Genomic DNA, 18,059 nt, shown 5'->3' with positions numbered 1-18,059 from the left:
TTCTGAAGTCGGGAAACATTTCTCCCAGGGAAGTGATCAGAAGCCGGCAAGAGCCTCTGAAAGTTGGATTTCCCGACCCTGCTAGTACTCTCTTCGTAGGGAGGAAATCCTGCAGCATGCGGTCTTTCTGCACCAGTGGTGCAGCTGCACCCCGCGGCTCGGCTCGGCGGAGCCTGGAACCTGACACGGAAGGTCTTAAATAAAACGAAGTTATGTTTAAATGTTAGTTTGTCTACCCGTGCTCTCATTAAAATGATAGTTTAGCAGATATTCGAGCAGTGATGTTCCTAAGCTTCCTAAGCTTGCTGGGGAAGAATACAATAAATCGACATTTGTTTCATTTTAAAAACAAGAAAACAGCTAGCCTAAATGAGCGCTATTGTACAGGCAGGGAAACGACACAAACAACCCAATGCATCTCCTTTTTTAATAGCAAAAATGACGTGTCTTCTGCAGAGAAGGGAAACATTAATCCATCTCACTGTGCTAGTGGTTAGAAAAGTCAGAGCGCGGTCAGGAGCGCGATGGGCGGAACAGCCTTGCGCAGTGGCTACAGTGTATACATGAGCAGCCGATGCACTGAACATCAAGACCGCCGCAACGTCGGCTCAGATTGAAAGTGACGGCAGTGAAGACTATGTATACTGTATGTAAGAAAACTCTGCCACAACTTGCCAATCATTTCAACTGTGTGTTTCATTGTGTTTTATTATTGTTATTATTAGGCTATTATTGTTATTGGTAATGGTAACGGTAAACATCCGTCAAAATGACCGACGGCCTTCAGATTTTTCCGTCATAGCTAAAAAAAATCCGTCAATGACGGACAATTGTCGGTTAACGCGACCTATGCTCCGGACAGTAACTGGTTGTCTGAAACCCACCCCTATGTCCCACCTGCCAGTCCTTGCTGGAATCGCCCCGGCCAGTCTCCGACAGGATGCAGCTACCCTCACCCTGGCAAGAAAAGCCCGGAAGTACGACTGGCACATCCTGCACAAAGCCACAATAACACCGGCTCCACCAGGCAGGCTCAAGTCTCACCATCCCTACAACAAGGCAGCACAAGAGATGCTACAGTCTATCCCTGAGAACTTGTCCAGAGACGCCTGGCTGGCAGCATCCTGGAAACAGACGTGGGAGACGGCCGGGCTCTCCCGCATCCAACGATACATCAGGGACCCAGGAGGTGGTGTAAAAGGAGAAGACCTGCCATGCCACCTGTGGTCCTCGCTGAACCGTCTACACACTGGGGTCGGCCGCTTCAAGTCATCTTTGAAGAAGTGGGGCCTATCGGACAGTGCGGCATGCGAGTGTGGCAAACCTGAACAGACTGCCGAGCACATAATCACCGGCTGCCCCCTATACAGCCCACCCTCAGAAGCTGGCCTCTTCGACTTAGGACCAGAGACGAGGGCGTGGCTGCACGACACTGAGTTGGCCATCTGATGATATACGAGAGAGAAAGAGAGAGAGTTGAAACACTTAAAAACAAAATTTAAAGGTCAACAGCATCATGAAAAAGTAAATTGTGAGCACGTAGTTCTGTATTTCATTTTGTTTATTCATCGTTTATCCTTCGTTCCTGTTTCTGTCTCTGATCTCCAGTTAGCGAGGGAAGTTTTCTACACGTCAAATCCCACACACAACACTCAGCGTTCTTCAATAACGTTCATAACAAAGCATCAACTCCACCTTCATCGAATATCTTTTATATCACACATCGACATTCACTGTGTTTCTTTAAAACGGTCAAAACACTTGGCGTGACGTCAAATCCGTTACATCTGTACAGCTGTAATATTAACTTGGACATGTGTGTTCCTTTTTCTGTCTAATCACCAAAACCGAGTCACAAGCCACACTTTCAGGTGCGTTATGAAGCAGACGTGTAAATATTTACTCAATTCACTTCACAATATTGGGTTCACGATTCGATTTTTTTAAAAATCGAATCTTTTATTAAATAAAAAAACACCCTTTATTTCATTTTAATAACCATCAATAATTATTTTCCTATATTTGTAAAGGTTGGAGTAAAATGTAATCGCCTATTAAATGAAATATTCATTTTATTAAAAATGAAAATTTAATCACTAATATTCCTTTTCTTAATAAACTTTTATGAACATTTGTTCCGCCTCCATTTACCTCTCTTTTCTTTATCTTTCAGCAGTCTGTAAAAAGAGAGAGAGAGGGAGAGAGAGAGAAAGCTCTGATTTCTTATTAAATCTATTTCTACACAACCACACAACAGCTTTTACATTTTATATCTGTTTATTTTTGTGTTTTCGCAGCATTAGAGCGGTGTTACTTCCGCCTACAGTGAAGTCACGTGTATTCCCGCTATTGTACGTTATATACAACACCCTCTGCTGTCTAAACAGCACAATTACAGCAAGGAAAAACTAAGAGATTACACAGTGATATAATAATCACTGTTTACTTTTTATTTAATCAATTCGAATCATCATAAATTTGTATCGTGATTTACCGTCTCTTGATACATCATTACATGCCTATTAGGAAGGAGGAAGGAAATAAAAAGCACTGCTACTACTTAATTATTTTTCCATCTGATGCATTTCAGCCTCGTGTGCATCAGCACATTTTTCAAGAATAGAACACACTCTTGAAACTATGAAGGACGTTCATTTTTTCTTTATTTTTGCTGTTTTAATCCAAATGCTTTCGCAGGCCCTATGAACCTGAGTATCTGTACCATATACAGAATGTTCTGATCATTATATTTATGTTTAAAATTAACTGTACGCCATGATATTCTCCACAACGTAAATATAAAATAAGACTATTTTCTTTCTTTCTTTCTTCTCTAGATGAGTGAGCAGCTCTTCTAAAATGTTTGTTATTTTGTTTGTTGTGTAAAATTCACATACACACATTCGTAGTAGTCATGTAATAATCTACATGTGAATGGGCGTGTCTTTATGACATACACACACCTGTCACACTAAAAGTTCTAAATATACTCCATACATGCATTTTTAACAGAAATTGTATGTTATGTCCTTTATTGATCATTCGTAGGTCATTCGTAGCGAGTGAGCGAGTGATGTGCTGTATATCAGCTGATTTCTTTTGCTACAGGTCACTTTACTGCAGGTAAAATAAAGTATAATCTTTCCATCCACACGAACACACGGTCCATAAAAACACTACATGTGATGTTGATTATGTGACAGAGCAACATAAGAACGCACAATACGTTGGATTTTGCTCCAGTTTGATCCTCCATCATGCAGGGCAGCGATCTGTCCGTGTTACAGTATTTGTTCTTTACCTCTTTCAGAGGGTCGTTGAGTTCGTTCAGGATGTTGTCCTCGTCGAAGATCTTGCCCTGGTAGCGATGCTCGTAGTAGTCGTGGATCTTCTGGCGCATGTCGGCCGGGAGCTTGTGGAACGACATGTACTGCTCCACTTGTTTATACTGAAAAAGGGATAAAGAGAGAAGGGTGAGGAGCAAGTGGCAGGGCATCACAATCAGGGCAACAGGCTCTGTGTGTGTGTGTGTGTGTGTGTGTGTGCGTGCGTGCGTGCGCGCGAGTGCATGCAAGTTCGGCTCAAGTGATGTCAGAGAGGAGAACATCTCATACACCTGCTCACTGCTCACCACCAACACACACACATACACACACCTATACACACACACACACACACACACACACACACACCTATTCACACTTATACACATCATACACACACACACACACACACACACACACACACACACACACACACACACACACACATATATACAGTACACCTACACACTTGCACACACATATGCACATCACACACCTATACACATACCCATATACACACTTACACACACTTATACACATCATACACACCTACACACCCATATACACACTTACACACACCACACACACCTATACACACACATATACACATCACACAGACCTATACACATACCCATATACACACACACACACACACACACACACACACCTATACACACTTATACACATCATACACACCTACACACATCACACACACCTATACACACACCCATATACACACTTACAGTACACACACTTATACACAGCATACACACCTACACACACATACACCCATATACACACACACATACAGATCATACACATCTATACATGCCCATATACACACTTATACACATCATACACACACTCTCATATACACACTTACACACACTTATACACATCATACACACCTACACACCTTTCACTTACACACATACAGATCATACACACCTATACATGCCCATATACACACTTATACACACCTACACACACACACACACACACACACACACACACTCTCATATACACACTTACACACACTTATACAGATCATACACACCTATACAGATCATACACACACTTACACACACCTATACACATCATACACACTTATACACACCAACATACATCATACACACCTACACATGCCCATATACTCACTTATATACACGCACCTATACACATCATACACACTTATACACACACCCATGTACACACTTATACACACCTATACACATCATACACACCTATACACACACCCATATACACACTTATACACACACCTATACATATCATTCACACTTATAGACACCAACACACATCATACACACCTACTGTACACACACCTGTATACACTTATACACACACACCTATACACACTTATACAACACTTACATCATGTTCTGTTCTGTTCACTGACTCTTCACTCTTTTTTAACGCCAGGCCAATGATTATGGATAGATTCTTGTTTTAAAGCTCTGATCCTTTCGGAAAGTTCCAGTACAACAAAGCTTCTTCATTAATGCGAGTGCACTTAGAAACATAACGGCGCTCAACAATTAGTCCTGCATCTCTTACAATTCCACCGTCACAGGCAATTAGTCAGATGGACGCAGAGAGACAGGAAGACAGATTGTCTCAGACACTCAGAGTGAAGCTCAGAAAGACAGCGAGGATGAATTGGGATTTGACGTGTCAGCATGAGGACAAACTGATCCTGGATCAGGCCGTGCTGCGTGTCTGAACACTGCTGATTCAGAGTTAATGTGGAATAAATAAATGGAGTGAGGATTTAATACTGAAACTGTGCACATCGGTATTCAGACCTCAGATATAACGCCAGACTAAAGCACGATCCACAAATCACGCAAGAGCTGTGTCTCAGTCACAACCGTTTAAAATCCACTTTTTAATTGCATTTTACCTTAATAAGACGGATCTTAATCAGAGACACCGCTAACCTCGAGGAGTGAGACAATTATGAATGAACTGTAAATGTATTAATAGGTGTATTATTATTATTATTATTATTATTATTATGTCAGTGAGGTGTAATTGTAGCATATGAGTACTTGGTCAGCTTATTCTTCAAACCATCAGCGTGTTTTCATGACACATCGAAAGAACAAAAACATTGGAATCACTTAATAAATATAAAAACTGAAACAAATGAATTAAAAATGTGACAAAATCACTGCCATCCCACACACATTACAATTTCATGACCTTCATTGAGTGTCTCGTCTTCATTAAGTTGTGTGCACAAGGAACAGTCAGAGCATATCGATATAAAATAATAATAATAATAATAAAATGCTGAATAACAGCATGTGCTGGATCCAGTGTTATTTTACAAGATGCTGAATAATGAGTGTGGAAGCCATTTTGTTAAATTAAACCTGTCACTAATGTGATAATTACAATAGGACTATTGATACGGCAATGCAATGTATTGACTGGCTATAGTCTCCTATTATGCCGCTTTTCCACTACAAACGTGGCTGAGTCGGGCTGAGCCGTGCCGTGCTGAGTCGAGCTGAGCGGGGCTGTTGGAGTTGCATTTCGACTACAACCGCGCTGAACCGTGCTGGCTGGAAGTGGGTGGACACATTGGGTGGAGTTAGCGAAAGTGGGTGGACGTCACGTGATGTCGTTAAGCAGCGCAAACAGTGACATCAGTGAGCTTTTAAGCGGTAGTCTCACGACCCGGATAGTAAACAATAAACATGGAGGACATGGAGTCGTTAGTGTTGCTGGTCTTGGTGCTGTGGCTTGTTGTCACCAACAACGCCAACAGATACTGGCAAGAGCGTATAGATGAGGCGAGGCGCATAAGGCTTCAGAAATTCTCGTAATTCGTAATTCTTCTTCTTCCGGGTTTGCGATGTTTACAGATCCCAGCGCGCTCGCGGGGCGTGTGTGGGCATGTGAGGACACTCCTCCTCACCAATCAGTGCACAGGGGAGTGTCTGCTCACGCCCCCAGCCTCACTCGGCTCGGTTTGGCTCGCTTCAGCCCCACTCCAAAACCGTGCGAGTTTTGGGGGCTAAGCAGGGCTGAAGCGAGCTGAGTCGTGCTGGTTTTTGGTAGTCGAAACGCGAGCCGTGTCGGGCTGAAGTGAGCTGAAGCGAGCTGAAAAAGGGTAGTGGAAAAGGGCCATTAGACTCCTATTAGATTTAGTTCAAAGGCAGTAGTTTAGATGATATACGGTAAATAAACCTCGTCTCAGAGGCTTCTATTCAAAAATCAAGTGACTCTGAATATACTGAACGTTTTCCTGTGTAAATATAGAAAATATAAAAATTTCCAAATTAACTTCCCGACTCTGAATATGGCCCAGTGTGGATAGTAGTATATACTGTATGTGTTTAGTCTCATGTAGAAGATCCAGTGCATCACCAGTGTATTTTTTTTAAAGAAAAACAGAAAATGTTTGTATTTTCAGTTGAGTGTCCTGCAAGAAGTCAGCAGTCAGCAACAAAAGACTGGTTTTGTCATGACCTTTTCTATCCCCAGACAACAAATCACTCTCTATAAATAGAGCTGTAATGTTCGTTTAAAATTTTGTGAGCGTTTCAGACTAAAGCTGGAGCCTGATTCGTTATCAGATTGAGACGGAACTACCAGAGACACTGAAGGCCAAATCTGGACCAGAAACTTGTTAAACATGACTAAGGTGATGATGATAGACTTATAAAGCGCCATTTCTGTGAGTTCAGTCGTGCTGGAGACAGTTATAATTCAAAGGCCTGATTAAACAAATGCATCCTGAGTTTTCGTTTAAAGCAGTCGATGTTCAACCAGTCCTTGGTGTCTTCTGGTAAGATGTTCCACAGTTCAGGAGAAGCAGCAATACAAAAAGCACGACTTCCATAGATCTTGAAACTGAAGGAAGGTTTCTTTAAGAGATTCGTACTGGACGACTGGAGGGAACATGGTGGCTTGTAAGGAGTAATTAGATTCTTAAGGTAGTCGGGAGCCGTGTCATGAAGCGCGCCCTGTAGATCAGGATCATAATTTTAAACTTTACACAATAGAGAAACTCTGAGAAAACTAAAGATTAAAAAATACACAACAGTTGACACAGAACATAATATCAGACACAGTTGTGAGGATCAAATCTAATAAAAAAAACTAATAAATCTAATAAAGAAAACTCCCAACAACAAAGAGCGCTGTCCGTGGTCCTGAAATCACAGCGCTTTGTTTCTGAACCATATTTGAACCGCAGTACTGCTGTCAGTACGGTAACACACACTGAAGGGGGGAAGGAGAAAAAATCAATAAATAAAATTAGACACAAAAAATACATAAATAAATGAAGAGCTCTTTTCCAAAATGCTATAAATACATTTTGATTGTTTTCAGAAAAATGACATTTATTTACCCAGACCCATAAACTTTGCAAATATTTAATTGATCGTGTTATAATAGATAGTTGGTTCAGTCTGAACATTTTCAACAATAATTTACAAATCTAACAACAACATTATTGATTATAAATCCAAAGTTTATTATACATTTTTTTCAAAACGCTCTAAATCCACTCACTTTTTTCAAAATGCTATAAATCCATTCATTTTTTTCTGTCTTTCTGTTTTTAAAACAAGAGAACATGCTGTAGATATATAATATCAGGAACTTTCATCATACAATTTATAATAAAATCAAATAAGTTATATAAACACTTAACATTCATTCATTTATGTTTAATCTTACGTTTTAAGACTGTCCACCACAGAAAACAACGAACTAAATAACAAATGGCCTGTTAGTTCAATTTTCTAAATGCAATCCATTCAAAGTGCCACCTTAAATAGCATGACAAAACCACTAATTAAATAACAATAATCAGCCCGCCACCAGAATAGCGAATTTTCTTCGTTTGCTCTCGTTCATGGTTATCTTTGTTTAAACAACGTCTTCTACCACCTGGTGTAGGTCTCACAGGTTCTTCAGAACTATCAAAAGTATTCACAACCACCATTTGCAAAAGTTATTTGTGCTCAAGAAGCTACACAAGCAAACAAAACTCCTCGTTTCAGGGCACCGCCATGCGGGATAGTGTAGAACGCTGAGCAGTGTTGCCAGATACTGCTGACGCTTTCCAGCCCAAAATATGTTCAAAACCCACCAAAATGCACTTAAAACTGCCCAAAATGTAAAATGTACTTGATGCCTATCTTGTAAAGTAAAAATATGCAGCTAAAGACCAGTATACTATTTGTAAATCGAACAACAATGCAAACAACTTCTAAATGGCAGCATGAGCCCGTCAGTGCTGGAGGTGAAGAATCTGCTGTCTGGTACTCGGCTCCGTGTGCTTCAATCAGATTATAACTCTGCAATCATCTGCTGTGTTCTGAATCCTACATGCACCAGCAGGTGACGCACACGCAGAATATCATGTAGGCTACGTTAGGCTACGATGCATATCTAACATCTGCATTGCTGAGGTTATTTATTTTTTATTTGTCTTTTATTTATTTATCTTATTATTTATCCTGTTTGTTTTATTAATTTTATAGCCCTAGTTATTCTGCTTAATTTATTTTTGTCTACATCCATGTATTTTCTTCATCTGTTATCCTGATTTTTGTGGATTTGTTAGATTGTACCTGTTTTATATCCTTCAATTAAAAAAAAAAGTGAGGCTCCGATGCATGGCTGAATGTAACATGAGAAGAGAAAATGGAGAATGGATTGCGTCATTCTTATTTACTAGTTTATGAGTTCAGTTTCTGCACTACATTACACACATTCATATTAGTCTTACAGTTACATCGACATTTTTTTGTTTAAATAATACTTAATGAGATTAATGTTTATTGTTAATGATTAATTTAGGCCAATGCTTGATTTTGGTTGTTTAAAATACCTAAGGGGTGCTGAGTAAACTCGGTCTCTGACTTGCCTCAGTTGACCAAAGAGAGCTGTTTTTCCTGATTTCCTTCACATATTCAAGAACATCATTCGGCTTAGGTGTTTACATTCTCTCCCATCTCTGCTTTCTAGTGGGAGTGAAACGATATAAACATCTGATAAAAACCCGCCGAACTAACGTCAAACCCGCCCAATTTTTGTCAACCAGCCCAAGCCATTGTTTGCCCGCAAAGTAGAATTCAAAACCGCCCAATTGTGCAGGAAACCACTCAATCTGGCAACACTGATGCTGACCGAACTCTGATTGGTCGAGAGGAAATGTCGCACTCAGCCAAAAAACAGGTATAACGCCTATCACATTTTTGGAGAGAAACTACAATTTGCAGCACATACCGTATAAACAAGGAAATATAACGATTTGGCATGAATCATTAATGGAGCAGTGAATAGGCTCAGTACACAGCAGAATAGTGTGATGAACTCGTTTTTTTTTTTTTTTATTTGGCGTTTATCGTGTTTTGGAAAAGAGCTCTTCAAATATAAGTATTGATGAATGAATGAGGGGCGGCACGGTGGTGAAGTGTAGTGGTTAACACTGTCGCCTCACAGCAAGAAGGTCCGGGTTCGAGCCCCGTGGTCGGCGAGGGCCTTTCTGTGTGGAGTTTGCATGTTCTCCCCGTGTCCGCGTGGGTTTCCTCCGGGTGCTCCGGTTTCCCCCACAGTCCAAAGACATGCAGGTTAGGTTAACTGGTGACTCTAAATTGAGCGTAGGTGTGAATGTGAGTGTGAATGGTTGTCTGTGTCTATGTGTCAGCCCTGTGATGACCTGGCGACTTGTCCAGGGTGAACCCCGCCTTTTGCCCGTAGTCAGCTGGGATAGGCTCCAGCTCGCCTGCGACCCTGTAGAAGGATAAAGCGGCTACAGATAATGGATGGATGGAAGGATGAATGCTTAGATGAATAAATAAATATATACATAAATAAATAAAGACATCCCACAAACAATAACATGGTTCTTTAAGCAGGACTGTTTTTTATATAATTTGAAGCTTATTAAAACAAACAAACACACACACACAGCTTTAAGGGATTGTCACGACCCAAGAAAAATGACAACTTTGAACAAACTGAGTCACACGACCACCACTGTGACACAGAAATGTGGGCCTTTATTCGCCCTGCTGTTAGACTGATCAGAAGAGAAGCAGAGAGAGATGGGGGAGGGAGGGAGAGAGAGACGGGGGAGGAAGAGAGAGAGAGAGAGAGAGAGAGAGAGAGAGAAAGATGGGGAGAGAGAGAGACAGGGAGAGAGATAAAGAGAGATGGGGAGGGAGAGAGAGAGATGGGAGAGAGAGAGATAGAAAGAGAGAGAAAGACAGGAGAGAGAGAGAAAGCAAGGGAGAGAGATGGGGAGAGAGAGAGAGAGAGAGAGAGAGCAAGAGAGAGAGGAAGAGGAAAGAGAAACAGCCCAAAAACATCAGCGCCATGCTCGGTTCTGTATCGACCCCGGTGCAGCTGTGTGAAGGTGATAAGACTCGGGTTTGTTTTGGGCGAGCTGATTTGTCCCGAGCCTGAGATAAAGTTCAGCACAGCTGATGCGTTCACTCCGTCATTACTGTTGGCTGTAATTTCTAGGAATTCCTGGAATATAAGGCACGTAATTTGCGGAATATCAGATAGGGAATCCCTTGGGCAATGTTCACAGCAGCGTGACACTCCAGAGGTTATGAGGTTATGAGAGGTGTTCATATATCCAGTGTGTATGTAAAGATAACATGCTGGGGGGGTCGTGGCTCGGGTGGAGGGGGCGTCGTGGCTCGGGTGGAGGGGGCGCCGTGCCATGGGTCCGGGGACCCGGGTTCGATTCCGGCCCGAGGTCATTTCCCAATCCCTCCCCGTCTCTCTCTCCCGCTCATTTCCTGTCTCTGCACTCTCCTATCCAATAAAGGTGAAAAAAGCCCCAAAAGATATATCTTTAAAAAAAGATAACACGCTGCATTCATCTAAAGTCGTAATTCATCATTTCCAACCTCCAGGTAGGAAAAACCAAAGAACATAATGTTGCTGCTGGCAAACAAAAGATGCACATGGAGGCGTTCAGGCTTTTTATCCCAACTATACAGCTCTAACACATGGCAGCACGGTGGTGTCGTGGTTAGCACTGTCACCTCACAGCAAGAAGGTTCCAGGTTCAAGCCCAGAGCCTCCGGGTGCTCTGGTTTCACCCACAGTCCAAAGACATGCAAGTTAGGTTAACTGGCTACTCGAAATGCCCATAGATGTGAATGTGCGTGTGAATGGTTGCTTCCTAAGCCCGGAAATGGGAGGGTTGTGATGACGATGATGATGATGATGATATAGCTCAAACACATGGAGGTCAAAGATAACGTAATTCTGCGCTCCAAGTTCAGATAAAAAACGACACATTGGTGTGATGAAGCGGAGTTACAGTTACCACAGCGATTATAATTTTTATTAACTGAAATAACTGTGACACTTCTAACATTTTATTAATTTATATGAACATTTAATATTGTCATGAAACTAATTATTTCATGTATTTACTTATATTATAAACAGCAACTATAAAACCTTGAAAACACGAAAAACACAGTTTATCACATTACTGTGAAACTACAAAGCGCTTTACGTCCGACTCCGACACTGGAGACTCCTTCTCTTCTCCTGCCACTGATGGAGCGTTTGATTTATTCCTGACTTATCCAATGCAAGAACTCATTATCTTTCTACACCTGAAACTTGCATCTATTTGTCATAAACGCGTACATTGACCAATTTTAAGACAAAACTAAAAACGTTTCTTTTTCCACCGCCCTGTAATGACGACTATTTATCTCTCTTCTTTTTTTTTTCAACTCAAGTTTAAATCATTTTAAATTTTTTATTCTTGCACCTCTTGTCTGCACATTTGCTATTTTTAATGAATTTTAAATTTAAATTGTACTTTAAATTGTAAATCACTTCGGAAATCAATTTTACTTTTTATATTTTTACTTAAATTTGTAAATCTGTATTCTTTATCGTGGTCTCTGTTTTACTGCTCTGTAAAGCACTTTGATTTGCCTTAGTGTATGAAATGTGCTTTACAAATAAAGCTGCCTTGCCTTACACACCTTATGCCTTTTCTCTTTTCTTCAAATCTGTGGATTTAGAGTTAGTGATTACATAAAATAAACCCACCCCTGCTTTTCAAAAAGGGACGACTGCTTTAAACAGCCATCAGTGCTGAACGTCTGGAGGCTTTTCTCCAACTGCTGATCTCTTATCTCTTACTCGGTTGGTGCCAGAAACAAAAAAAAAATGTTTAATCTCATCTCATCTCATTATCTCTAGCCGCTTTATCCTTCTACAGGGTCGCAGGCAAGCTGGATCCTATCCCAGCTGACTACGGGCGAAAGGCGGGGTTCACCCTGGACAAGTCGCCAGGTCATCACAGGGCTGACACATAGACACAGACAACCATTCACACTCACATTCACACCTACGCTCAATTTAGAGTCACCAGTTAACCTAACCTGCATGTCTTTGGACTGTGGGGGAAACCGGAGCACCCGGAGGAAACCCACGCGGACACGGGGAGAACATGCAAACTCCGCACAGAAAGGCCCTCGCCGGCCCCGGGGCTCGAACCCGGACCTTCTTGCTGTGAGGCGACAGTGCTAACCACTACACCACCGTGCCGCCCAAAAATGTTTCAGTAATGAGAATTTGTTTATTGTGTTTTCTTCTTACATTTCTTTCTGACTGTCAGTTTCTATGAATCAGGATCCGTACTATCTGTTTAGTGAACAGTAACAGGGTTGTATTAGGAGTCAGAAGCAATCAGCCTGGCGTCGCAATGGAGTCTATCTCTCTCTCTCTCTCTCTCTCTCTCTATCCGCTGCTGAAACACTGAAACATAAAGTATAACCCTCGTCCTGTCAGGTACTTTGCTTCTACACAGTTTCACAATCGTTCACTCAAGTGGAAACGATGGAAAGCTGCTCCTTACTGGCGGCAAAAAAAGAAGGAAATATTAACTCTCCTAATTTGCCATGAATGAATATGAAACCAAGCGGAGAAATAAAAAGTCATGGTATCGTTTTCGTCCTTTCAGAAATCAGACGCCAGGTTATGGGTTTTAGGAATTCAATTACACTTTCATCAGGGAGTCAAGAAAGTTCTGTGTATCTAGTTCAGTGTGTGTTAAAGGAAAATAAACCCATAAACACATGAAATATCTTTAGATTAAAATGCTTCTCATGTGATTAGTGATTCTGATGCTAATTTGTTGTTTGGTGCTGTATTTTTGTCTTTTTTTTTGCCCATAATTCTGTTCAAAACCCTTTTGTTTCTTTGGTTTCTGAAAGAGTCAGTTCAAAGAGTTGACTCTTTTGCAAATGAAACATCATTAGCTTATCAGATCACCAAGCACCATTAATTAAAGTGATCTGAAGTGAATCTAAACTGATTTTATTTTTCTAATTCTGTCCAAGCTCCTTTTGGTTCTAGTGAGTCGGCTCTCTGTGTCCAACAAAAAGAGTCGGTTCAAAGAGTCGACTCCTTTGTGAACGACACATCACTAGTGATCAGATCGCTAAGCACTATTAACTGAAGTGATGTGAAATGAATATAGTCTGATTTTATTTTCCTAATTCTGTCCAAGCTCCTTTTGTTTCTTGCAAGTTAACTTCTGACGTTCACCTCATAGAGTCAGTTCAAAGAGTCGACTCTTTTGTGAAAGACACATGACTAGTGTTTAGATCACCAAGCACCAGTGATTAAAGAGATCTGAAGTGAATCTAAACTGATTTTATTTTCCTAATTTAGACTGAGATTATTTGGTTTCTTATAAGTCGGTTCCTGATGTTCATCAATATGAATCACCTGAAAGAGTCGACTCCTTTGCAAACGGCACATCGCCAGTTTTACACCATTAGCTCCATTTCTTTTGAGGATCTGACTGAAATGTGTGTGTAAAGTAAATATACCGATGTGATGTAATATGATGCGATGTAGTTTGACATGAACGTACTCGGACTGTATGCTGATCTGATCTTTATCTGATCTCTGATTCATGTTTGCTCCAGACCTCGAGTGAGTGAATATCTCACTCGAGCTGATCTCAATTTGATTTGGAGGTTTTATAGATTTCTATACAACGTGATCAAAATGCACTCGGGTTCCACATACAGATCTGATCTCTGTCTGATTTTCAGGCCTTGTTTGGTCTGATCCGGGTTGATCTAAGTAGGGATTTGATATCTAACATGTCGTGTGTGGTTTATCTCATGTTTGTGTGCCGCAACCCTTAAAATTGGTACTTGTGGGCGTGGCCTGTCCAGCTCATTCCTCGTTTTTTTTATGTTAGTTCCAAGGAGAAACAGTAGCAGCTACAGACATCTTCTAAAGCGTTATAATTAAACACAAATTAATTAACAAATGTCTGCGGAATATCTGCAGCATCAAGTGGCAGGATAGAGTATCCAACCTGCAGGTCCTGAAGAAGTGCGGCCTCCCCAGCGTTGAGTGCTTTATCGTCAAGTGCCAGCTAAGATGGACAGGACACGCTGTCCGCATGGAAGACAACAGAATCCCAAAGATGCTGCTGTACGGACAACTGAAGCAAGGGCATCGCAACCAGGGAAGACCCCTTAAAAGATATAGGGACAATCTGAAGGCAAGCCTTAGGAGCTGCAACATTGATGTCAACTCCTGGGAAGCAACTGCCCATGACTGAGCTCTTTGGAGAAACCAGTACACGTTAGGCACTAGGGCCTTTGAAGCCAACAGAGCAGCTGCGATTCATGAGAAGAAAGAGAGGAGGAAACAGTGCTCCACCTCTGTCTATTCCTTCCCCTGCAGGATCTGTGGCCGTTCATGTGCGTCCAAAATTGCTCTTCATTCCCACATGAGGACCCACCTCGGCAAATGACTTGTCTGCCTACTCATCTGTCGAACCGACAGGAGAATCCATCATCATCGATTAACAAATTAATTAATCAGTGTGAAAATCCATTAATTTGGTTTATGTTATCTGTTTGGCTTCTCAGATTAGATTAGCAAAGCGAGCTAACTTTGATTCCGAACTTTATTTTTCTTATTAACCCTTTGATGCAAAACATGGGTCAAAAGTGTCCCAGCTGAGTTTTTATCTTCTATATCTTTGCAATAAATTAATTCCATCATTCAGTATTCAAGGTGTTCCTCAATTAACTTGTTTTTGATCATCATACATCCTTATTTTATTTTTTCCTTTCTTACTTTTTGAATAAAAACCCTGTTTGTATCACGACCCTTCTAATGCACAAAAACGACCTGCGTTCATTTTCCAGGTTATTTCATGTATGGCTGAGTGTTTCTATGATCTACTTTTGAAATAAATTCATTTTGTCATTTACTTTTCCAAATATGCAGTAAATATCTTGTTTTTGTTTAGCACAAATCATCATTTTTATTTCTCCTTTCTTAAGTTATGAACAAACACAGCTTTTGTAATTCTACATCAAGTTTACACACATGGGTCAGAACCGACCCGCATGCATTTACTCCAGCGTTTGGTGGGAACTGTGAATTGTGCTTGTGTCAGACATTTCACAGCTCAGCACAGCGCCCTTTGCCCGTCTCATACATGCAAGGAATGTTTTTCAATTGTTCTAACGTCACCTTAGAAAAAAATGGATGATGTTTAGGTTCCCTTGAGAGTGAGTAGATTACTCGTCAGAAAGTTACAAGCAGTGTTGGGCACGTTACTTTCAAAAAGTAATTAGTTATAGTTACTAGTTACTTTTCCCAAAAAGTAACTGAGTTAGTAACGGAGTTACTTTGTCATAAAAGTAACTAATTACCAGGGAAAGTAATTATTCCGTTACATTTTGTTCCCCCTCAAAAAAATCAAATTCAATGAGTGTAATCATAATAAAAGTGAATGTTAAATGTGTTTAATGACTGAAATGGACACTTAACAGAACCAATTAGTAACGTTATCTACACTATATTAATATTTTTGTGGGACAATGTGAGATAAGACATCTATCAAATGTAATATATTTTTGTAGTTATTAAAATTATGTTACTAATTACTGGCCACTGACGAGGACAAACGCTTTGTTCCTCGACATAATGTGCACTGCACGTAAACACTCTTGCCTTTTATTTCAAGTAATGAAAAGTAATGGCTGTATTTCCAGTGTGAAAGCGCAGTGCTGGGCTGACCGCTCGCCATCGCTGGGTCTTCCGATTGAAAGAGCGCGCAGTAGTGCAGTAGGCGTGGCCTACCTACATATGTTGTCCAAATCTACTCTGATTGGCTTACTGTGCTGTTGTCTCGCGTCTCCCCGCCCCACACTAAAGCAGAGTAAAGAAAGGCTGAACGAGCAGCGTGCCAGATGAAAACAGCTTTAATAAAGTAACGCATAGTATTTTATTGTAAGTAACGGGAACGGCGTTATAACGATGTAAAAAGTAATTAGTTAGATTACTCGTTACTAAAAAAAGTAACGCCGTTAGTAACGCCGTTTATTTCTAACGCCGTTATTCCCATCACTGGTTACAAGTAATTACTATTAGCTACCGAGCTGTCAACATATTCTACTTTAGTTAGCTAATTTTATTGTAGTTGGCTTAGCTAATTACATAGTTAATAAAATAGTATTAAGACATTTAATTTTAAATCACACTTGGATGACCCATGTGTAGTAATACAAAAAGTATTTTTGTTCATAAAGTAGGAAAGAAAAAATTAAACTAATGATTTGTGGTAATTAAAAACAAGATATTTAAAGAATACTTGGAATATTCAATCATAAAATAAATTGATTTCAAAAGATAGAGCAAAGAAAAACTCAGTCAGCATGAAATAACCTGGAAAATGAAAGCGGGTCATTTTTGACCCATGTTGTGCATTAGAAGGGGTGTGCATATGTTTTGCATCAAAGGGTTAATGTCTCAATCTCTTAATGCACACATTTAACAACGGGCTGTGTAAAACAGGATAAAATAACGGTAAAACTGAAGAAAAAAAAACAGGAAAAACTGCAGGTAGGAAATCAAGCTGTGAGCAAAGAGCTGAAGAAACATCGGACAGTTTTGGTTCAAGGAATCGTTCGAGCTGGACGTTTGGAGTTTGTTGCTTCACCACGTCGTATTCAAATTTCCGTAGAATTGAGAAACGTAAATGTCGCTTGCTGTGGAAATTGCAGCTCTGTGGTGAAGATGTATGTAGAGAATTTATTGCTTGTCATTTTATCGCTTGCGAGTGTGAAAGTAAGGTTAATCTCTCTCTCTCTCTCTCTCTCTAATATCCAATCTCTCGTCGTCTAATATCCATTCACTCTCTCTGACATGTCACTGAGCAGGAAAAGGTAATGGTGACATTGTGAGCGCTAATGAAAGTGCAGGCTGTGTGTGTGGGTGTGTGTGTTCTGTTCACGTGTATTGACCACGCTCTGTACCTACAGCAGCAGGACATCGCATTTAAAACCCGAGATAAAAGCTAATGCAGGAGCCACTGGACGGGACGTAAATTAATAAAAAGCCTGCCTCGTGATTGTCAAGGTGACCCGAGTGATATGTGCGTGTGTGTGTTTCAGATAAGACGCTGTGCTGAGAATGACAGGTAAATTGATGGAGTTTCGCATGGAGCTTCCTGCCTTAAGGATGAGAGGATCTCATTAGTTTGAGGAACTCGGAGCTCGGCCGCTCTAAAAACCTTCCCTGAGCGTGTAACGTATAAATCCTTCATGACTGATTATTGTCTCGCTGTGTATCAGCACAGGAACCTGATCATCAGTGTTAATCAGTGCGGACGTTTAGTGGACTTTTGGACAGTGATATAAATCTCGTCATTCTGGATAA

The 18,059-nt window shown here is 40.7% G+C and overlaps 1 protein-coding gene across 1 annotated transcript in view; it reads right to left on the bottom strand.

Annotated features, from left to right (window-relative positions):
• Positions 1–18,059, bottom strand: part of LOC132894847 (potassium/sodium hyperpolarization-activated cyclic nucleotide-gated channel 1) — a 235,409-nt gene that overhangs the window by 49,288 nt on the left and 168,062 nt on the right. The window contains exon 5 of the mRNA XM_060934963.1: positions 3,302–3,448. Coding sequence (XP_060790946.1) covers positions 3,302–3,448 — 147 coding nt within the window. The remainder of the gene's footprint in view (positions 1–3,301; positions 3,449–18,059) is intronic.

This window comes from Neoarius graeffei, chromosome 12, assembly GCF_027579695.1.
Source record: "Neoarius graeffei isolate fNeoGra1 chromosome 12, fNeoGra1.pri, whole genome shotgun sequence".
Lineage (NCBI taxonomy): Eukaryota > Metazoa > Chordata > Actinopteri > Siluriformes > Ariidae > Neoarius > Neoarius graeffei.
The sequence above is the reverse complement of the archived record's forward strand: the minus strand, read 5'-3'. Positions and strand labels throughout refer to the sequence as shown.